General features: G+C 37.4%; 1 protein-coding gene across 2 annotated transcripts; it reads right to left on the reverse strand.

Annotated features, from left to right (window-relative positions):
* Positions 1–93: 93 nt before the first annotated feature.
* Positions 94–23,458, reverse strand: pmt (phosphoethanolamine methyltransferase). 2 transcript variants are annotated; one of them, XM_056472183.1, is made up of 12 exons: positions 23,291–23,458; positions 17,723–17,900; positions 15,592–15,747; positions 13,520–13,656; positions 9,400–9,557; positions 8,804–8,998; positions 6,823–6,912; positions 6,516–6,605; positions 4,666–4,788; positions 1,451–1,582; positions 1,140–1,256; positions 94–360 (listed from the first exon to the last, which is right to left on the reverse strand). In XM_056472183.1, exons 2-12 carry the CDS (start codon positions 17,881–17,883, stop codon positions 250–252), a joined length of 1,470 nt encoding a protein of 489 aa, XP_056328158.1. In that variant the 5' UTR covers positions 17,884–17,900; positions 23,291–23,458; the 3' UTR covers positions 94–249. The 2 variants fall into 2 exon arrangements, with proteins under 2 accessions (XP_056328158.1, XP_056328157.1); XM_056472182.1 differs by lacking the exon at positions 23,291–23,458 and adding an exon at positions 23,040–23,150.
* Positions 23,459–23,797: the final 339 nt, after the last annotated feature.

Raw genomic sequence — 23,797 nt, forward strand, 5'->3', positions numbered from 1 at the left:
CAACATTGGGTTCAAACAACCCATTTTAGAGATAATTTCATCAATCGCTTTCAAAAGCACAAGAATATCAATTAAAAACCACAGACAAAAGAGTAAATAAAGTGTAATTTAATTAAAATTATGCTGTATAATAACAGTGTGTTGGTCTCTGGAAATACTATTGTAACACTGCTGTACAATTCACAGAATCTGACAGAACAGTGAGTTTAATAAGGGATCTGCATTCGATCAGGATTTTCTCTCGTTTATTTATTGTTTGGTGGCGTAGAAAAGCCCCCAGCGCTGATCTCCAGTCTCGCAGCGCTGCAGTTTCTCCCTCCATCCGCTCACAATGGCATCAAAATCCTCCTTAGAGAACTCCTGTGTGGGGAGACAACAGCTTATTCACATTATCGATAAACACGAATATTAATGCAAAATTCAGTTTATTAAAATGCAATAAATGCTCTTTTCCATGTTATAAAGGAGTTTTTGTCCTGACCATCTGCGACAACAATGCGCAAAATCTCTATTTTAGAAATCGTTTCTATTTCTGCGACGTCACAGCAGAAAAAAAGGCATAAACTACCATGACAATAATAACCTCAGGTACTGATTATGGGCTTTATACAGTGTTAAATGCTACCAATGTTAGTAACAAGATCCTACTACAATTGAGAGAATGTTACAGATTGAAGCAGCCATTTTCCTTCAACCTGGGTGTTTGAAGGGTGTTTTTCAGTACTGGGTTGCAGCTGGAAGGGCATCCGCTGCGTAAAACATATGCTGGATAAGTTGGCGGTTCATTCCGCTGTGGCGATCCCTGATTAATAAAGGGACCAAGGCGAAAATGAATGAATGATTTCTATTCTATTCCATTCATTCCATTAATATCAATAATGGAAATGACCTTCTTATAAATTCATCTAATGATATAATCCAATAAGATTACTTTTCAATATTTAGAAACAAATGTAAAGGTAATTTTCCTCAGTTTTCTAATGTATGCATATTATATTTCCCAAGAACTTATCGCCACACATTACTAACAGCTCTAATGGGGAAAAAGTGAAATAAATACTGTATTTCCTCATGCAAATATGAGGTTGCAAATATAATGCAGATGTTGCGCGAGCGTGTGTTTGTGTGTGTGTGTTTACCTGTATAAACTCGTCCTTCATCTCCTCCGCTCTCTGCAGTTCAGACTTTATGACGTGGATAAACTGCTCGGTTCTGTCCTCTGCACGGACATTACTGAATCCCACCTCGCTCAGGAACTGAAAAACACACACAAACACACTCATATCATCAAGGTCATGCTGCACAAACACACTCTCTGTCACTCCGCCAGCTGTTTTTGGCACGTACAGTGCAATAGTGACCGATATCATCAATGTTGCGTAACAGATTACTACTAAATCCCAATAAAAACAAGCTTCTTATGGTTTTATGAGGCTGTAATGTTTTTCACCTGTCCGTATCTCTGCGGTGTGTAGAGAATATATCCACGCTGCTTCACATAATCCTGAAACGCTGGAGACCAGGGCTTTTCTCCACAGCAGTAATCACTGATCAGCAGTTTACCACCCGGTTTCATCCATGACTGAAACACACACACACCAAAACACATTTAGGCTAAGAAAAATAAGGTCAAGAATCTTGGTGTGACTCTGGAGTCAGATCTGAGTTTCAATAGTCATATCAAAGCAGTTAGTAAATCAGCATACTATCATCTCAAAAACATTGCAAGAATTAGATGCTTTGTTTCCAGTGAAGACTTAGAGAAGCTTGTTCATGCTTTTATCAGCAGCAGGGTGGATTACTGTAACCTCACTGGCCTTCCCAAAAAGACAGTCAGACAGTTGCAGCTCATCCAGAACGCTGCGGCCAGAATTCTGACCAGAACTAGGAAATCAGAGCACATCACACCTGTCCTCAGGTCTTTACACTGGCTCCCAGTTACACTCAGAATAGATTTTAAAGTATTATTACTGCTCTATAAATCACTAAATGGCCTAGGACCTCAATACATTATAGATATGCTCACTGAATACAAACCTAACAGATCACTCAGATCTTTAGGATCAAATAGATTAGAAATCCCAAGAGTTCAGTCAAAGCAGGGTGAAGCGGCTTTCAGCTACTACGCCCCTCACTGCTGGAATCAGCTTCCAGAAATGATCAGATCACATCAAGACTGAACACACATCTGTTTAGCTGTGCCTTTACTGAATGAGCTCTGTGCTACGTCCCACAGATCGAACTAGTATGTTTTTCTCTTCTTTTTAATTCTTTTATAACACATTTGATCTGCTTTTATGCTTATTTATTATATTTTATTTAGTTATTTTTTAGCATTTTTAGTATTTGTTTTTATTTCTCTTATACTTGTTTCTTTTATTCCTGTTTATGTAAAGCACTTTGAATTGCCACTTTGTGGAAATGTGCTATATAAATAAACTTGCTTTGCCTTACCTGGGCTATTTAGATTCAAAAGAGATCAAAATCAGACATTAATATTTTTCAGTGTGTGAATATAAGCAGCGTCTATTGGTAAAAATTAATGAATTCTACTTTTATAATCAGACTTGATCAAAACAGTCTGCAGAAACACTGTGATTGACATTCTCCCTTTGTATGATGTCATCAGAGGGGGGAAAGCCCCGCCCATGGGTGACCATCTCTCCCTCATTAGCATAAACAGCAGCCCTGAGAAGCAGGATTTGCATTTTGAATCTGCTGCTTAGCTCCGCCCACTATTGAAAAGAGCAAAATCTCATATGAATTTAAAGCGACAGTCACCAAAACAGCACAATTAGGATCAAAGCCTAAAGGGGTCAGTTTCAGATAGTTAGAAAGATTATTTATGGAGTATTTTGAGCTGAAACTTCACACACACCCTAGAGACATCAGAGGCTTATTTTAAGTCTTGTAATGTAATGTGTGTATTTATATAGCACATTTATCGTGTATGACCATACACCCAAAGCGCTTCACAATCATGACGGAAATCTATCTACACCATCACCAGTGTGCAGCTCCACTTGGATGATGCGACGGCAGCCACAGGACAGAGCCAATTTAGTAAATGGGGATGATTGGGAGGCCGTTAAGGGCTGATGGTGGGAACTTGGCCAGGACACCAGGGTTACACCCCTACTCTTTATGACAAGTGCCATGGGATTTTAAATGACCACATAGAATCAGGACCTTGGTTCAACGTCCCACCCAAAAGACAGCACAGACCACAGGTTGAGCGCCCCCTGTTGGCCTCATCAACATCACTTCCAACAGCAACCTAGTTTTCCCATGTGATCTCCCATCCAGGTAATGACAAGGCTCAGCCCTGCTTAGCTTCAGTGAGTACACAGTCTTGAGCTGCAAGGCTGTGGTCTTGTGAAAAGAGACATATTAGGTCCCTTTTAAGACTTTTAAAGACTGTTTTAAGACCATCATAAATGAAATTTCAGACTTATACAAGGATAAATGCTGTGTGTTTTTTCTAATATCCCCGGTTGGGCCAGCGTAAAAGCTTTTTAGGTTTATATTTCTGTCATTTCAGTTTCATAATTTAGTTTTCTTTCATTCTTTCCTCTTTATAAATAAAACAAAAAATGTAATTCTGTTCTATTGAAATCAATAATGGAAATTACATGCTTATAAATGCAACTAATGGTATATTCCAGATTACTTATCAGTATTTAGTATTTAGTAAATAAATATATTTCTAAATATATTATTTGGGGCAACGCGGTGGCGCAGTGAGTAGCGCTGTCGCCTCACAGCAAGAAGGTCGCTGGTTTGAGCCTCGGCTGGGTCAGCTGGCATTTCTGTGTGGAGTTTGCTTGGAGTTTGATGGTGTGGGTTTCCTCCAGGTGCTCCAGGTTCCTCCACAAGTCCAAAAACATGTGATACAGGTCCCTAGTGTGTGTGAATGAGTGTGTATGGATGTTTCCCAGTGATGGGTTGCAGCTGGAACGGCATCCACTGTGTAAAACATATGCCGGATAAGTTAGTGGTTCAGTCCACTGTGGCGACCCCAGATTAATAAAGGTACTAATCCGAAAAAGAAAATGAATGAATATATTATTTGTGTGTTTCATCTGTAAGAAAAGAGTAGAAAACATCACAATAATTCATTAAGGAGAACTTTTTGATATAGCCCAGATATAGTCATAATCATATGGCTTTTAGTTAAAAAAGACTACCTTTTAATGCATTATAATGGAGATGCATGTTAAAGCATTCAAAGCAAAACATAAAAATAAATAATAACTCTCCACTCTTATGAAAGTACATGTTTTATCCAGTAGAGGGAGATGATGCACATGAAACTCAACCCTGTGCTTTAATTTCCTGAGAATGTTTTCCCAGTCAGCTTTGTTTACTTCCAGTGTTATTGCATTCACCTACGCGTTTGGACTCTCTCCTTTAAATAAAACAAGGCTCAAGGGTTAACTGTTCAAACCACAAACACTGAACACACACTTATATTCACTGGAACTCAAAAACACACACACATCTGCTACCCACTGACTGTGTATTTACACACAAGAATGCACAAAGATATTAGTATTGCCTTATTTATGCACACAAACATTATGCACGCACACACGTAAATAAATTCTAATTAATACTACTCAACGCTAAACATGCACACATGCATAGTCCTGCGTGGACGCTCACATAAAAGTTTGTGAAGAGGTGAAGTTTGTCCCTGATGTGCAGAATGGTGTCTCTGCTGTAAACCACATCAAACGCCGAGTCAGGAAACCTTCGTTTTGTGGCATCAGACACCTCAAACTGCACCTGCAGAGGAAACACACACACTTCTAGCAGCTATGTGCTGTGGAGTTTACAGCAAAGCCATGCACATTTCTAATAAATATATATGCACTCTCTATTATTAACATCACTCTTTGGATGAAATATTAAAAGTCATATATTCATTGGCCAGGGTCAATATTGCAACACAGGCTCATTGTGAAAACGTACCTCTGCGGACATTTCTGGAGACAGCGAATTACGTAGGCGGAGGTACGTATGGCTGCATTTCATTCAACCCAGGCTCATTCTGAGAACGTAGTCCCGTGGACGTTTCTGGAGACCGCGAAATACGTCCCGGGAGGTACGTATTTTTGCAGTTTTTGTTTTCGCGAATCCGCGAGAGGCGGATTTTCCGCTTTTTCCCGCTGTCTCACGTAAACCCGCTAGAGGCCGCTGTCGAACAACCTTCCGCCTGTCTGCCTGGATGACAGAATGATTGACCGTGCGACCGGCCAATCAGCTGACCCACCCTCCTCCGTCCCTAAACCCAACCAACGACGATTCACAAAAGCCGTCCAGAAAAAGAAAAGCCCTCGTCTAATTTTTACCACGTTTTCGGATTTTGACCACATTCTCACCCTGTGACAAAATAGTTCGCTTAATTTTTTGGATTTTGTTTTTGTTTTCTTACCTGATTTCTGGAACCGCTCTTCCCCGGACTCGAACCCGGTCGTCGTCGTCATGGTCAGCCCCTCTCTGCGTCTCGAGTCCGCCAGAGTACACGAAGAGCTAACCGGACAAACTGGTTGCAATGGGAAAGCCCTCAACACGGAGGCGAGCGGCTGGCTGGCCGGCCGGCAAGCGCCGAAAGGAACGGCGTCACACCGCCCCGCAGCGTTCGCTTAAAAAAATTAAATGCAGCCGTACGTACCCCCGGCTACATATTTCGCGGTCTCCAGAAATGTCCACGGGACTACGTTCTCAGAATGAGCCTGGGTTGATTTCATTTCTATAAATGAACGTTACAGGGCGGTGTGACCTTTTCGCGCCTACCAGCTGACCAGCATACCTCCGTATGGACGGCATTCCGGCTGCAGCCAGTTTGTCCCGTTAGCGCGCCACATATGTTGGCGGATTTGACATGCAGAGAGGAGTTGACCACGGACATGGGAGTTCGAGTCCGGTTCAAGAAAGCAGGTTAGACAAAACAAAATCCAAAATATAAAACAAACAGGTGAATAGCAGGGTGAGAACGTGGTAAAATCTGAAAACATGGTACATAAAAAAAAAAAATAATAATAAAAGTCAGACGAGGGCTTTTATTCTTTTGGATTGCTTTTGAAATGTGTTGGTTGGGTTTAGGGAAGTGGGTGGGCGGGTCAATCGATAAAATTGGTTGGGTTTAGGGAAGGGGAAGGTGTGGGTCAGCCGATCGTTCGCTCAGTCAGTCAGAAAGTCTGTCCAAAAGTGAGTCGACAGCGGCCTCTGGTGGGTTTACGCGAGAACAGCAGGCGCGAATGGCACTCGCGAGGGAAATTTGAGATCTCAAAAAGTGCACACGGCGACCTCTGGCGGATTCGCGAAAAGAAAAACTGCTGAAAACCGTGCCGCCGGGACGTATTTCGCGGTCCTTCAGAAATGTCCGTGGAGGTACGTTTTTATAATGAGCCTGGGTTGCAATATTAAGCTGTTCTGATTACTGTGATGGGCTTGGATATATGGTCTCTTAGGTTTTGCTATGTATTTACTGATTACAAAACGTGACTTACTAATGGGAGTTTTTCCTTAACGGCTCTCTCCATGGCGATCTCCACCATGTTTGAGGACAGGTCCATGCCCAAAACCTCCACTCCAAAGGTCTGTCATCAGTAATAAAACATTTGACGAAAGTCAGAAAACAGCTGTAAATGATCTTGTGAACGTGGTCAGAACGTGCAGCATGCTAACATATGTTAAAATATAGCGAAAATGGAATTTATGTTTTGTAACAAGTTCTTGCTTGTTCAAAAACAACAAGCAAACTTAAACACGCTCTTTGGCCACACATAAACCCATCTCTGTCAACCTTTGGCTCACCTTGGCCATGTAGAAATCTCCACCTCCGATCCCGCAGCCCACATCCAGCACTTTCTGTCCAGCGCTCAAGTTCAGCATATCAACAAACTCCTGATAGGTTAGAGATTAATACATCAAAGAAAACAAACCATTAATAATTCACTAAAATGAAGAGATAACTCTGTGAAAGCAGAGAGCAGTAGATTTCCACTGCTGATCCATGAGCCCAAAAATAAGGAATCACTAAAATATTAACCTGTTAATTAGAATTAGAGCGACAGGTTGCTTCAAACACTTCAGTCTGGTAGATTTTAATATTATGTTTGTAATTATCACATAGTAATTGTTATTATTTAGTAATTATTGTATTATTTAGTTATTATTTTGCTTAATATAATATTCGTTTTATTTATTTATTTATTCATTTATTTTGTTACTGTAAAATAAATTGTCAGCAATAAATCATATATAGTATGTATTGATGAAAAACCTACTCAAAATGAATACCTTGTTAATTGAATATGTTGCAGTAAAAAAACAACAACAAAATTGACAACATTGGGTCAGATATACCTAGTAACCAAGCTGTTGGGTTAAAATGGGTAAAAATCTATATATAAATATAATATAAAATGTTAATTTGTAAATAAAATGTAAAATTAACATTTATTTAATAATAATAATAATAATAATAATAATAATAATATTTTATAAATACATATATAAACATATCTAGCATAAATATAACATATAAAACATAAATAGAAATAGAAAATCAAAAACATAAAATGTTATAGTTCATTATTAATTTAATAATAATAATAATAATAATAATAATAATACAAAATTAAGAATAAACCATAACAATTCTGTTTTAGATTTTTTTATGTTTATGTTTTGCTATTTATATTTACGTTTTATATTTATATTTTAAATATTTTATATTTTAGAGTGTTAACTATTATTATTATTATTATTATTATTATTATTAAATTAAGAATGAACTATAACATTTTACATAAATTTTTTTATTTTATATTTATATTTATATGTTTTCTATTACTGTTTATGTTTTCTATTTATGCTTTATCTTTATATTTATGTTCATATTTGTATCTAGATTAAAGACCTATCTGTTCAGTAAAGCATACACTTAGTGCACCACTTAGGGGGCTTCCACACAGGTTATGCATCTTGTTGATATACACTGTGAACATCAGCTACGCTAATTATTTTCTTTATTCTCCATTTCCACCTGGGGATACTCATCCCAAGGCCCTCAGACTATGCAGAGTCACTGATTCGATCCAAGACCAACGACGAGATGATCCCAAGGTTTCCATATCCTGGACCAGGCCGAATCCTGAGCAGCTACTGTGGTGGTCATGGAAGAGTGGAGAACATGAGACTGAATCCTGTGACGCTCCAGAGACAGACGAGTCTTCGCTGAGGCCAGCTTCCAGCCTCCGCCGCTGAGACTGCAGCTCTGCACAAGACGTTTGGCCAGCGGAGAAATTAAAATGATCGTGCCCAACTGGTTTTTTCTTCACTTCCGCCATTAGTGAAGTTTTTTTTCCCTCTCCGCTGTCGCCACTGGCTTGCATGTTTCGGGATCTGTAGAGCTGCGCATCGTTGGATTTGCTCTTCAATATTTGGACTCTCAGTAGTGATTATTAAACCACACTGAACTGAGCTCAACTGAACTGAACTTAAACACTACAAACTGAACTACACTGTTCCTATTTACTGTGACCTTTTATGTGAAGCTGCTTTGACACAATCTACATTGTATAAGCGCTTTACAAATAAAGGTGAATTGAATTGAATATATGTTTTATATTCATGTCTATATTTATGTTATTATTTTATATTTATATTAATATATGTTAAATATTTATATATATATATTATATTTTAACCTCACATGACTCTTTAGTGATATAATAACTAAATATTTAGATATTATTAGATATTTAGAGACTGCAGTATTGCGCGCTCAGACCTTGGTGGTTTGGAGTCCTCCTGTACTGACGAATCCGCAGCCGAACATCTTCTCGTAGCGCAGGATTCCCCGTCTGGTGTACTGCTGATTATCCAGAAACTGCTGGAACGTGGAGAATCCGGCCTGATGCTGCTCCGACACGTCACGCCTTGCTTTCTGCAGCAGCCAGCACAACTGGTTCTGGTTCTTCTTCATCTGAGACAAAATTAGCATTTTATTTTCAGATTTTACTCTCTTCAACAGTATCATGCATTCATTTTCCTTCGGCTTATCAGAGGTCGCCACGGCGGAATGTTTTATAGCAAATGTTTTATGCAGCGGCTGCTGTTCCAGCTGCAACCCAGTACTGGTAAACACCCATACACACTCATTCACATGCACACACACTCTTACACTATGGCCAATTTAGTACATCAATTCCCCTATAGCACATGTGTTTGGACTGTGGGGGAAACCGGAGCACCCGGAGGAAACCAACACGGGGAGAACATGCAAACTCCACACAGAAATGCCAACTGACCCAGCCGGGACTTGTTGATCAGAGTTTAGTGTGACATGTTATTGTTGCGAAGTTAAACTAAAAGTGTGTGGTTTACCTTCACGTATGTCTGAACTGTTTTATTGAGTACAATATCAAAGCCATAGTGTCTCTTCTCGGTGGCGTCTGATTGGTCGAGCAGCACTGATGTCATCAGGTGATTGTAGTCAGCTGGACTCCTGTAGTGCGTGGGGTTAAAATCACGCTTACAGTCCCCTGTGGACGTTAAAATTACAAACATTAAACCTGCAGAAATACTGCTCCAAAAATCAAACCATTATAGACATACAGTCAAAATTATGGAGCTAGAATTATATTCTGTCAAGATTTCAAATATTTTTAATCAAATATTAAATTATGTTTAGCAGAGAAATTATTTTTTTCACAGTATTAATCAGGCATGTGATCAGCCGAGGACAAAAAAAGGAAGACGAGACCCCCCTCTCCCCCCATAATATTAACAACAATAATTATTATTATATATAAATGCAGGGGCGTAGCAACCGGGGGGGACACGTCCCCCTCACTTTTTGGAAACAGGTTATTCTGTCCCCCGACTGGCTCACACGTTTTATTTGACCTAGCGGCCGCAAGTGTTCTCTGATTTGTTACTTGATTTGAGTGACGATCACTCAGCCAATCACAGCGCGAATCTCTTGAGCGTCTGCCACGAGCTTCATTCATTCACTTTGCAGTCAAAGACAGGTATGACGCGGAAGGGAGCAACAGCTACAGCTGGGTAAATCACGGTAAATCACTAACGTTACAGAATCCTACTTTTGTTCCGTTTCGAAGTGAGAACCGTAAAGTCCCTGGTGCTGGTGTCTTGTCTGAGCCAGAGAAAGACAGCGGGGTTAAGTTGGTTTTGTTTTCGGTATTCCTGACACATTCAGTGATGGACAGCATTAACTAAAAAACCTCTTACCCAAAAAAGATCTAAACTGTATTCCCTGCAGAAAAGACAAAGCTGGTTATGTTTCACAGCTGTCTTTCTTTTTTCGCTCGATATTACGAGCACTGCTTGAGCAGTCGCAATATGCGTTCAGCCAGAGAGGGCTCGCGCTGAGCTAAGCTCTCAGTAAGGGACCGTCGGAAAAGTGCTTCTATTTTTCGTTTTTTTTCCCGAAAACAAGACCAACTTAACTCTGCTCAAAAGACGTGTTATATTATCACAATTATGCAGCCTTTTTAACCGCCTAATGCTTAATTTATGATTTAGACATGTAAATACACACAAGTACTAGTAAAACAAGAACTTTAGCGTTTGTAAAACACAATGAAGTCTAACAATCCATTCAAATATAATTTGCCGATGTGTTTTAATCATATCAGATACACATACTGAAAGTAACTATAAAGTTGAATCTACTCCTCTCTAAGTTCACCAACCACTTACTTGCATGTATTTGGGGAGTAATTGGTGAATCTATGTGTTGAATCCTGCGTGTTCTGCTTTTATGAATGACGCATCGCTGCAAGTACACATGGCGATATCCATCTCACGTTATATGTGTAGTATCAACTTGCAATTTTGCAATTGAATTGTAGTATTTAAGAATATTTTCACACAGAGTAATGCTTAATTTAAATGTGTGTGGTTCTGTTTATTTATTGTTATTATTAATATTTTGTAATTATTTTAGAATTTTGGTTAAAAGATTATTAAATAAACTTTATTGCTAATAAATCATTAATCACTTTTGGGTGACCATACAGCTGTCCCCCCACCTTTAAAATGGCTGTTACGCCCCTGTATAAATGTATATATATACAGTATATATATTTGTGTGTGTGTTTTTAAATAATAGCAGCAATACTTCTAATAATAATAAATAATAATATTCTTTACATAAATATTTCATTTATAGACACACAATTCAAGTAATTTTTTTGTTTCATCAGTTCAAATGTTTATCAGTGTAATAGTGACCTTAGTAATATTTAATAGGTTTATACAGTATTTTGTACTTCAATGTGAGATCCACAGATCCACACACCGCCGCAAGAGGGCGCCACTAACTCGGTTTAGTGCTCTAGTGTCCACAGAATATCCATTTTCCTGTAATTTAGTACTCTTTATTCCAACGTGATAAACAAACTACTAGTCAGTCAACAATTCAAACCGTTTTAAGCCATTAAATAGTTTAAAGACCTTAAAATTTTAAGTCCAGTTGAATTGAGCAGCCTAATACACCCTGAAGAAAATATCATACATGGCTAAAAAGAGTTTATCACTTTTGCTTTCCTTCAGCTTAGTCCCTCTTTTTAATAGATTTAATTAATTATAAAATATATTTCTGGAAATTTGTAATAGCCTATCATCTAAACTTTCAGGTATTAAATTTGAGGTGCCTGGCTGTAGCACTAAACAAATGACATAAGAACAGATGATTTGCAGAGGATAATAACAAATGTGTGTCCTGGCTACATTTATAATGTACATAGAGCACTGGAAGACGTCCAGAATAAAGTAGTTACTGCTCCTTCTTGTGCACAATGATGAACACTGAAGGGGCAAACCATCAGCTCGTCTGCTTTCATGACGATAAGCCTCACGATGACCCGTCCAAAAAAGATAAATAAATACTTTGCATTTGCGCAAATCACAGGGGTCGCCCCACTGAGCTCGGAAAATACGGAAATCTGAATGTCTTGATGAGAAGTCACAGAATCGTTAATTCATCCAATTCTTTTTCAAATCATTTATTTAGGAACAAAGCAAATGGCTGACATTATTAACGAGTCACTGAATCATTCTTTGAATCGAGTCTTGCAAAAATGTGTGTTAATTCAAAAGCAATAACAAGCAGTTCATGTATTCATGGACTCACTGATTCATTCCTTCACATGAATCATATAAAAGTCCATATTCATTCAGGAACTAAATAAATGCTCGTATTGAACAAAAGTCACAGAATCATTGATTCAACTCATTATTTTTAAAATGATTCATTTAGGAGCAAAACAAGTGGCTGATATCATAAAGCTGCAGTAGCATTAGAAGTACTTGTGCACACACACACACACACACACACACACAACACACACAGATATATTCATTCACTCATTCTTTTTCTTTTCGGCTTACTCCCTTTATTAATCAGGGGTCGCCACAGCGGAATGAACCGCTAACTTATCCAGCATATGATTTTACGCAGCGGATGCCCTTCCAGCCGCAACACTGGGAATCACCCATACACAGTCATTCTAACACTTATACACTAAGGTCAGTTTAGCTTATTCAATTCCCCTATAGCGCATGCTCCAGAGCACCCAGAGGAAACCCACACCAACACGGTGACAACACTCAAACTCCACACAGAAATGCCAACTCTGCTCAAACCACCGACCTTCTTGCTGTGAGACGATTGTGCTACCCACTGCGCCACCGTGACGCCCCACGGATATGTTTATATATATAAATACTAACAAACATACGGATCATATACATGTTTTGTTACATTTTGTTAAAAAATAAGTAAGTTACGTTAAGCAATAAAAGTAATTTAAAACCTAAAAATAATACCTACAATCACTTTGTTAAATTTTTTCAATATCAAAAGGTGTCTTGAGCAGTGTATCAAGATCCCAATACGCAGGGGTGTCCAAACCCGGTCCTAGAGGGCCGGTGTCCTGCTGAGTTTAGCTCCAACATTCTTCAACACACCTGCCAGTAGGTTTCTAGTATATCTACTTTAGTAAGAGCTTGCATAGCTGGTTCAGGTGTGTTTGAATAGGGTTGGAGCTAAACTCTCCAGGACACCGGCACTCCAGGACCGAGTTTGGACACCCTTGCCATAATGCATTTCCAAATTTTAAATAAAGAGAAAACAACTAAAGAAAATGTTCAAACAAAGAATAAAATAAAACCGACTAAAAAACAACAACAAAAACACAGCAAAGTGACTAAAATAAACTAACAAAACTGAGAATGACACAGAAAAATAGAACTAATTGAGAATAGTTAATAACTTGTTGACAAGTCATGTCCAGCCCAATATGTTTTACAGTGATATCACAATTATTAAGCCAATAATTATAATTCAGAAACATTTAAAATGTTAAATAAAATGTATTCAATTTGATTTATGTTCTATAGGAATGCACATGATCAGAATTTGTGTCTTATTATTTTGTCACCAAACAGAAAAAAACCAAGCGTGAGATTGCATGATGACCTGATTGGTGGAAGCAGGACTCTCTGAAGAACAGGAATCCACCTGGGCGGAGCCACCTGAGGAACTTCTCAGCCAATGACTGCAGCTCCTGGTCACTCAGATACATCAACAGCCAATTAGAGAAGACCAGGTCAAAACTGAAACAGGAAGATACATCAGAACACATGAAACTTGACATCTAGTAAGTAAGTACAGCTGAAGTGAATTGTTAACCCCCAGTATATTTTTTCCCCAATTTCTGTTTAACAGAGAGATTTAGTTCAACACATTTCTAATCATAATAGTTTTAATAACTCATTTCTAATAACTGATTTATTTTCTCTTTGCCATGATGACAGCACATAATATTAGACTAGATATTCTTCAAGACTCTAGTATTCAGCTTAAAGTGACATTTAAAGGCTTAACTAGGTTAATTAGGGTAAAGTTAGAGTAATCATTGTATAACAGTGGTTTGTTCTGGAGACAATCCAAAACTAATATTGTTTAAGGAGGCTAATAATATTGACCTTAAAACAATTAAAAACTGCTTTTATTCTAGCCGAAATAAAACAAATAAGACTTTCTCCAGAAGAAAAAATATTAGAGGAAATACTGTGAAAATTTCCTGAATCTGTTCAACATCATTTGGGAAATATTTGATAAAAGAAAATAAAGTAAGTAATGAATTTATGTATGTATTTATTTAGCTGTGAGTCGATCAGTGTTCTGACAGTTCTAAACAAAATATACTTACAGCTCATCTTCACATTTACTGTTTACTGTTAACAGACCAAAATGCTGATCACATCCAAAATAAAGTTTGTTTTGACATAAGATATATATATGTGTGTGTGTGTGTGTGTTATATATTTATTGTGTATACGTATGTAACACACACTTACATAAAAAACTCAAGACTTTCTCCTGAAGACAAATATTATAGGAAATACTGAAAACGCTAATAATTATATCCAACCCAGGCTCATTCTGAGAACGTAGTCCCGTGGACGTTTCTGGAGACCGCGAAATACGTCCCGGGAGGTACGTATTTTTGCAGTTTTTGTTTTCGCGAATCCGCGAGAGGCCACTGTGAGCGCTTTCTCCCGCGCCGTTCTCGCGTAAACCCGCTAGAGGCCGCTGTCGAACGACCTTCTGCCTGCCTGGATGACAGAATGATTGACCGTGCGACCGGCCAATCGGCTGACCCACCCTCCTCCGTCTCTAAACCCAACCAACGACGATTCACAAAAGCCGTCCAGAAAAAGAAAAGCCCTTGTCTGATTTTTACCACGTTTGTTTTCTTACCTGATTTCTGGAACCGCTCTTCCCCGGACTCGAATCCGGTCGTCGTCGTCATAAGCCCCTTTTTGCACCTCAAGTCTGCCAAAGTACACGAAGAGCTAACCGGACAAACTGGTTGCAGCGGGAAAGCCCTCCACACGGAGGCGAGCGGCCGGCCGGCAAGCACCGAAAGGAACGGCGTCACACCGCCCCGCAGCGTTCGCTTAAATAAATGAAATGCAGCCGGACGTACCCCCGACTACATATTTCGCAGTCTCCAGAAACGTCCACGGGACTACGTTTTCAGAATTAGCCTGGGTTGATTATATCTTAAAGGTCTCATGAAGTGCTTTGAAATGTGCATTTGCTATTTGATGTTTGCCGTTATCTCAACTAAAACACAAAGAGGGCGGGGCACGTAGTAGCTCCTCCTCTTAAAAAAAAGCCAGTAGTGTTTTGTTTTAATCAGAGCTCTGGCACTGAGAGTGGTTGAGCTCAAGCGCATCAAATGAAAAGCGAATGAAAAGAAGGGGGCGGGGCATGTTAGATACTAGAGAGCATTTGATTGGTCAGAAGATTTGATGAGAGACTGAAGTATGAGGTGACATGAAATAAATCATCGATCCATTTAGGTAGACAAACTACAAGCTTTACATGTTTATATCAGCTTTATATCTTCTGTTTTGTTTTGGAGCACACTAGCTTAGATAAAACTAACAGACTGAACATCTAAAAGGTTTTGTTTTAATTTATTTTAGTTACACGTAATGCTAATAACGGCAGAGTGTTTGTCTGGTGTTTTCTCTCACCTGTGTTCAGGGAAGCCCAGCTTTGTGACGTCGGCCTGAATGAACTCCACGCTGCCCAGATGACCATTGTCCTGCCGGTTCTTTTCCACAAATTTCTCCATGAAATCCACAGCGGTCACGTGACGAGCTCGGCCAATCAGGTGCCTCGTATACCGTCTGAATACACAATGGAGCAAATACAGCAGGCTGAACAACTCAGCAGATCATCTGACGTCACCCCATTCACATTTCAGTTCAGTAATACTCTCAAAACCATTTACTTACCAGTTAATAATTTCAGTAATACTCTCTAAAGTTCTTAAAGGGGTAGTTCACCCAAAACCTAAAATTCTGTCATCATTTACACTCCCATTACTTGTTTCAAACCTTTATAAGTTTCTTTCTTCTGTTAAACACAAAAGAAGATATTCTGAAGTAACCATCGACCTCCATGGTGTTTGTTTTTTCCTACTATGGAAGTCAATGGTTACAGGTTTTCAACTTTCAATTTACCTTCATAAAGTTTTGAACCACTTGATGGTAATTGAAGGTGAGGCTTGAGGTAATTTAAAAGAGGTCCCTTTAAAGAGGACCTATTGCGCTCAGTTTTACATGATAAGTGAAAGATATATATGTATTTATATATATGCAGTGTTGGGCAAGCTACTTGAAAAATGTAGTGAGCTAAGCTATCAGCTACACTACTTACAATGTAGCTTAACTACACTAAAAGCTACACCGTGAGAAATGTAGCAAGCTAAGCTAAAAGCTACTTTGCAAAAGTAGCTTAGCTACATTTAAGCTATTTTTTCCAGTTTTCATTTATAAATCGAAGCAACTTAAATTATCATTCATATCTTAGTGATCAATAACACTGTCAATGAATCATATGAGGCAGAACTGTTTAGTTCAGTTATTTACTGTAAATAATATTGTACTAAACAGAAGCAAATTATGGTATATAACAGCAAAAACAAAACAAAAAATCTATACAACCAGGTGTTACGCATTTAAAATACTATAGTAATGTATAGTAAAGGGAAATATTTACACAAAATTACATATTGTAGTATCATTAATAACTATCATTAAATAATAGTAATTACCGTAGTATACTTTAGCCTTTACTACAGTAAACTAATCGATATATTTATATTTATATATATATTAGTTTACTGTAGTAAAGGTCCTCTCCCTCAGTCATATTTCCAACAAGCAGGTTTCTCGTGTCAGCCCAATGGTTGATTTGCGACGTCACCGACCAGAGCAAGAGGTGGCAGTAATGCACCAAAAAGTTTGTTGTTGACCATCGTAGAACAGGAAGAAGAAGAACTCATGATTCTTGCCATCATATGGATTTACCTTCACCGGCTAGACACTGTCCTCACAGCTCCGTGAATGTCGGTGTCGTCACTTATTAATCTGCGATCGGTAAATGTAGCTTGTGTGGACGCAACTGCGCTACTTGACTAAAAACATAGCTTCGCTACTGAAAAGCTATTTGATTTATAAAGTAGTGATGCTTCCGTCACGCTACTGAGAAATGTAGTTAAGCTAGTAGCGTCACTACTTGTAGCGACAGTACTGCCCAACACTGTATATGTGTGTATAAAGTTTTCTAGCGCTCTGAAACTGACCCTTTTAGGCTTTGATTGTAGCATTTTGCTGACTGTAGCTTTAAATTCAAATGAGATTGTGCTCGTTTCCAAATAGGGCGGAGCTACAAATGCCTGTGTGTCAGCATAGCGGCAGATTCAAAACGGGACATTAGTGCTTCATCTAAAACTCCACATCTAGAATCCTCTTAGTCTATGCTGACATTATCTTCAGCAGCTCAAACACTCTAATGGCTAATGGACAGACGGCTGCTTCTCACTCAGGGCTGCTGTTTATGCTAATGAGGGAGAGATGCTCACTAGTGGACGGGGCTTTCCCCTTCTGATGACTTGTACAAAGGAAGAATGTCAATCAAAGTGTTTCTGCAGACTGTTTATATCAAGTCTGATTATAAAACAGAATTAATTCATTTTTTACCCCTAGAAGCTGCTTATATTCACACACTGCTGACACACAACTGTGTTTAAACCCCTTATAAAGGGATTTTTGCATAATAAAGGGAATGATCCGATCATCACGTTAGCGCAGGACTGACCCAATGCCGGCTCCAAGCTCCAGCACGCAGGACTCAGACAGCGCAGGTAGCAGATCCAGGATCTCGGGCAGCTCGTGTTGCGTGAGCTCCTGAGCGTGAGAATCCAACATCATCTCCTCCACCGTCGCCTGCTTCGAGTGCTCCTTCCAGAACTCCGTCATGGTGCTGCGCTCCGTCTCTATCACACAAACGTTATACAGTTGGAGTCAGAATTATTAGCCCCCCTGTTTAAATTTTTCCCAATTTCTGTTTAACAGAGTGAAGATTGTTTTCAGCACATTTCTAAACATAATAGTTTTAATAACTCATCTCTAATAACTGATTTATTTATCTTTGCCATGATGACAGCACATAATAAGACTAGATATTCTTCAAGACACTAGTATTCAGCTTAAAGTGACATTTAAAGGCTTAACTAGGTTAATTAGGGTAAAGTTAGGGTAATTAGGCAAGTCATTATATAACAGTGGTTTGTTCTGGAGACAATCCAAAACTATTGCTTAAGGGGGCTTCACTTAACATTCCTAATAGCGATGTGACATCCATAATCCTTAAATGGAAGACGTTTGGGATGACCAGAACCCTTCCTAGCGCTGGCCATTAGGCCAAACTGAGCTATCGGGGGAGAAGAGCCTTGGTGAGCGGTAAAGAAGAACCCAAAGATCACTGTGGCTGAGCTCCAGATATGCAGACGGGAGATGGGAGAAAGTTGTAGAAAGTCAACCATCACTGCAGCCCACCACCAGTCGGGGCTTTATGGCAGAGTGGCCCAACACATGAAAGCCCACATGGAGTTTGCTAAAACACACCTGAAGGACTTCAGGATGGTGAGAAATGAGATTCTCTGGTCTGATGAGACCAAGATAGAACTTTTTGGCCTCAATTCTAAGCGTTATGTGTGGAGAAAACTAGGCCCTGCTCATCATCTGTCTAATAAAGTCCCAACAGTGAAGCATGGTGATGGCAGCATCATGCTCTGGGGGTGTTTTTCAGCTGCAGGGACAGGATGACTGGTTGCAATTGAGGGCAAGATGAATGCGGCCAAGTACAGGGATATCCTGGATGAAAACCTTCTCAGGACCTCAGGACCTCAGACTGGCCAGAAGGTCTACCTTCCAACAAGACAATGACCCTAAGAACACAGCTAAAATAACAGAGGAGTGGCTTCACAACAACTCCGTGACTGTTCTTGAATGGCTCAGCCAGAGCCCTGACTTAAACCCAATTGAGCATCTCTGCACTGTAAAAAAATGACTTTAATTTTATGTGTGTGACCATCAGTGGTGTAAAGTAACAAATTACACATACTCAAATTACTATAATTAAGTAGTTTTTCTCAGAAATTGTAATTTACTAAGTAGTTTTATAAATCTGTACTTTCACTTTCCCTTGAGTACATTTTTAGCGCAGCATCGGTACTGTTACTCCACAACTTTCCTTCAGCCTGCAGTCACTACTTTAGATTTCCTGTCTATGTGGATTAGAAAAATCAGTCCTGCGAGTCCAATCAAATCACACATAGAAGGTAAATGGCATCATAATGAACTCCCTCAAGACATGAGCGATTCATAATTGCAGCAAACTGTTTGGAAGTATTCAAAGTGTCCAAGAAGATGTCCAAAGTCTTTACACGCATTGACCCAGAGACTGTTTAGATGCATGCCACTGATGAGAAGATGACGGATGTTTACTGTATGATGACCGAAATGGCCTTAAACAGCAGGCACAAGACGCCATCATGACGTCAGATTGACATTGTACACCAGTGTCATGGGGACGCTGCATTTTGTTTAGAAATGAAAATCAGGTTGACATTAGAACCCAATGTCAGGCCAACGTCAGTGTTCAACGTCCAACCTAAAACCAACCAAATATCAACGTCTAACTGCGTAACAGCTTGACGTTGTGTGGACGTTACCACTATGACATCTATCAGATGTTGGATTTTGGTTGCCATACCTGATGAAAAAAACGTCAGTATTTGACGTCAATGTGACATTAGTTTAAGATGTTGGCTCGACGTTGGATTTTGGTTACGTTCTAACAACCTAAAATCAACCAAATATCAACATCATTTGACGTCAATATCAAACACCAAAATAACATTGTCCTTAGATGTTGGCTAGACGTTGAATTTTGGTCACCTGACGTCACAACCTAAATCAAACCCAATATTGACTTCTTATGATGTTGTGTGCCTGCTGAGCAATAACTAAATGCACTACAGAATGTTACGTTTACACACACCCACAAATGACATGTAAACACATTAGCTTTTTACAGCGTAATACTCACTACTCACTACTCTTGAGTACTTTTGAAAGGTCTACTTTTTACTCATACTTTGAGTAATGTTCACAACAGATACTTTTACTCTACTCGCACCTCATTTTTAGGCAAGTAATGGTACTTTTACTTGAGTATGATTTTTCAGTACTCTTTCCACCACCGGTTACCATACTGGTGTTTAGTAGCTGTGTGGATGACACTGAGCACCTTCTACCCACTGATACTCTTTTCTGCTTGAGGGAAAAGTTGTTTGATGGGCATTGGTTCATTCTCATCACTACATGCATATGGCAGTGTTAACTTGTCTATCTGTGCAACAAAAGATGTGTAGATTTGGGTAATTCAAAATGCAGACATATTACATCTATAAATTTATGGAATACGGTAGTTTACTGTAAAAATTAGAAATTACTTTAATGGTTTGTACCGTATTTTTAACGGTGAAATACCAGCAACCACAGCTGCCGTTTTTTTTTGCCGTAAATTTTACGGATTTACTTTTTATAGTGTGAAGATACCTAAAAAATGGCTGTCCACTAACGTTTACCATTCAATCTGACAGAACTGGAGAGGTTGCATCTTGTTGCATCTTTCCTAAAAAGACTCACGGCTGTATTAGATCAAAAGGGTGCTTCTGCTAAATACTGAGCAAAGGGTCTGAATACTTAGTAAATCTGCAAAAATTATATATTAGGTAACAATAACCTGTATATATTTAAGTAATTTGTACTTAAAAGGCTTACAAAAACTTGATTGCTTCATGGCAGTTAGTGGGGCTTAAGACTCTTTTGCTGTGCTCTGATTGGTAGAATTTTCTGTACAGCGTCATGGGTATTGTCGATTTTCTAAATGAATTCACCAATAACTTTTTTTTTAAATACTATACTGAATTGATGTAAAGATATTTATTAAAAATGTTTACAATTGATTCATAACTTTAGAGCTCACAACTGGTCTGTCTTGAACGGATTGTCAGGTGTTGTTAATGTAATTGCCTGTGGAGAAAATTAATGAAGTTTTTTTTTCTTTTGGAACCAGACTGCTGTGCCTTACATGACTCAGCAAAAATTACATAATAAGGAAAATTAGGTAAAAATGGGCACTTTACAAACCTATTCAAGTCCCTAATAAGAAATGGTTACCTAGGCACAAAAAAAAAACAGTATTTCTAACTCCCACACAATTATAAGTAAGTGTGTTTGTGTCTGAAATACTGGTGAAGATGTAATCTACAATTACAAGTAAACCTCAAAAATGATGCTGTGCTCAAAACATTCATTTACAGTTGCGGTCTGAAAGAATAAAGTGAGATATGTCTGAAAATAGAGGTGAGATCATGTTAACATCATCGGCTCATATGAGCATTTTTTTGTGTAAAAAAAACTGGAAAACATTCAATGTGAATTTAAAATAAAATAAAATAAATCAAACAAAATAAAATAAAAAATGTAATAAAATAAACAATAAATAAAATAAAATAATGTAAAATAAAATAAAATGAAATAAAAAAAAATAAATAAAATTTAAAAAGTTAAAAAAATACAATAAAATAATGTAAAATAAAAAAATAAATTAAAAATAATAAAATAAAATAAAACAAAATAAAATAAAAAATGTAATAAAATAAACAATAAATAAAATAAAATAATTAAAAATAAAAAAAATAATAAAATAAAAATAATAATAAAATAAAATAAAATAAAACAAAATAAAATAAAAAAATTAATAAAATAAACAATAAAAAATAAAATAATGTAAAATAAAATAAAAGTAAATATTTTTTTTTAAAAAGTAAAAAAATACAATAAAATAATGTAAAATAAAATAAAATAAAAATAAATAAAATAAAATAAATTAAAAATAAAGGTGAATATGAATTTTCTCTGGTGCCTTTAAACTCTGATTACAAAAAAGGACTCATAATGTTCACGTTGTATTTAGACATGCAAGTATAACGTAAATACTTGTATGTAAATGACAAGTGCAAAATTATATATTCATTAAAATGTTAGTTGTTAAAGACACACTATTTGTTTATAAGGATATTATTACTGCATTACAGTCAAGTTAAGTTGTGTAGAGGGTGGACAGTAATTAAATAAATTAATTCTGTATTTATAAATAATATAAAGCAATATTTGAGTAAAAAATAAATACACTGAAAAACGCCCACAGGTCCATGATCAGTAAAATCAGAAAAATAGCATCACAAAAAGATTGCTTTTCAGAAAAAGTGGTCTGTTTACCCGAATTATCAATATTTTCCAGGAAATATCATATTTAATGTTTGTGGAAGAATTGATATTGGCTACAGTAACTGTCACAATAAATATATGACAATCTGTATAACATTATATATAGAAAACATTCTTTACTTACTTAAAATTATATAAGATATTATAATATGCTTAATTTTTGTGGAAGAATTATTATTGGCTACAGTAAATAAATAAAGAAATAAATAAAGATATAAATAAAGAAATAAATATTATTTGTATTTTAATAAATAAAACTAAATACTAAAAATTTATAAGATTTTATTTTATATAGAAGAAATAATATTAGAATGTAAAAGAATTAATATTTGCACAAATAAATAAATAAATAAATAAATAAAGAAATAGAGTAACAACCAGAAGCTTGACATCAAGCTGAAGAGTGTGGCAAAATTAATTGTATAAAATTACATAAATAAACATTCTTTTAAAATATATAAGATTTTATAATACATTTAATGTTTGTGAAAAAATAGGCAGTAAATAAAGTAAATAAATAAATAAATAAATAAATAAATAAATAAACAAACAAAGTAACAAGCAGAACCTTAACATCAAGCTGTTGTGTGTGGCAAAACAATTGTGTAACATTAGATAAATAAAACATTCTTTACATACTTTAAAAATATATGAAATCCCGACCTGTGCTGAGATTTATGAAACTTAATAGACTAATATCTTCGTAAAACAGCCTATAAATATATTGAGAAATATAGGAAACCTGACAAATGCTAAAAGTAAAGTTGTCTTACCTTGGTCCATGTTCAGCGAAATAAACTTAAATAAAATGAAACAGTTAAAACCTCAAGTTCACGCGAGCTTTCAGTGAGCGTGTCTCTTTAAATACTGATGCGCGCTCCTGTGCGCGTCTCATAAATCCGCTGACTTCTATAGTATGAGGGGCGGAGACCTGCGTTTCACGCATGAATAATCATCATCTCAATGAAATATGGGGCATTGGTGATACGCAATATTGTATAAGGATTCCCCACCTCAGTCTTACCTTACGGCCGGTCTGATGCGCGTTCGCAGAGGCTTCACACGTGCACGTGCGGAGAGAGGGAGGCGTCAGAGCTGACTGAGACCATATCCCTACCCTTTCTGATTGGAGAAATGGAGAATACAAACAGCGGTAACCTCCTCCTTGAGTTAATTAATGAGGATGCTGAATTACAAAAACAGCGATAAACGCAACGTAAATTTTAGAGCTGTTCACGACCACCGGCTCTGAGGTAAAAAAAAAAAAAGTGCTGACACGTCTCCGTGCGCGCTCTGGACAGGAATGCGCGCTCATTACGCAATATTGCCTCATGCATTCTGGAGCCAAAACCTGTACAGAGAAATATTTTTAAGGGTCATTCTAATTGTTAATGTTAATAGTAATGTTACAAACTGTTTTAGTATTTTCTTTAAAACGTTATATTCAATATTGAACGCAGAAATATGTTAATAACATACATAAACATGACAAAACATCATGACAACAAGTGGTTTTATATTACTTTGATAA

This window comes from Danio aesculapii, chromosome 14 (assembly GCF_903798145.1).
Source record: "Danio aesculapii chromosome 14, fDanAes4.1, whole genome shotgun sequence".
NCBI lineage: Eukaryota > Metazoa > Chordata > Actinopteri > Cypriniformes > Danionidae > Danio > Danio aesculapii.

Bases quoted from the DNA above. Each gene is read 5' to 3' on its own strand.
- pmt (XM_056472182.1), bottom strand. The intron at 13,657-15,591 runs GTGAGAGAAAAC...TTCCTGTTTCAG, and splicing joins CTGGGCTTCCCTGAACACAG to TTTTGACCTGGTCTTCTCTA. The intron at 1,257-1,450 runs GTGAAAAACATT...TGTGTTTTTCAG, and splicing joins CACCGCAGAGATACGGACAG to TTCCTGAGCGAGGTGGGATT.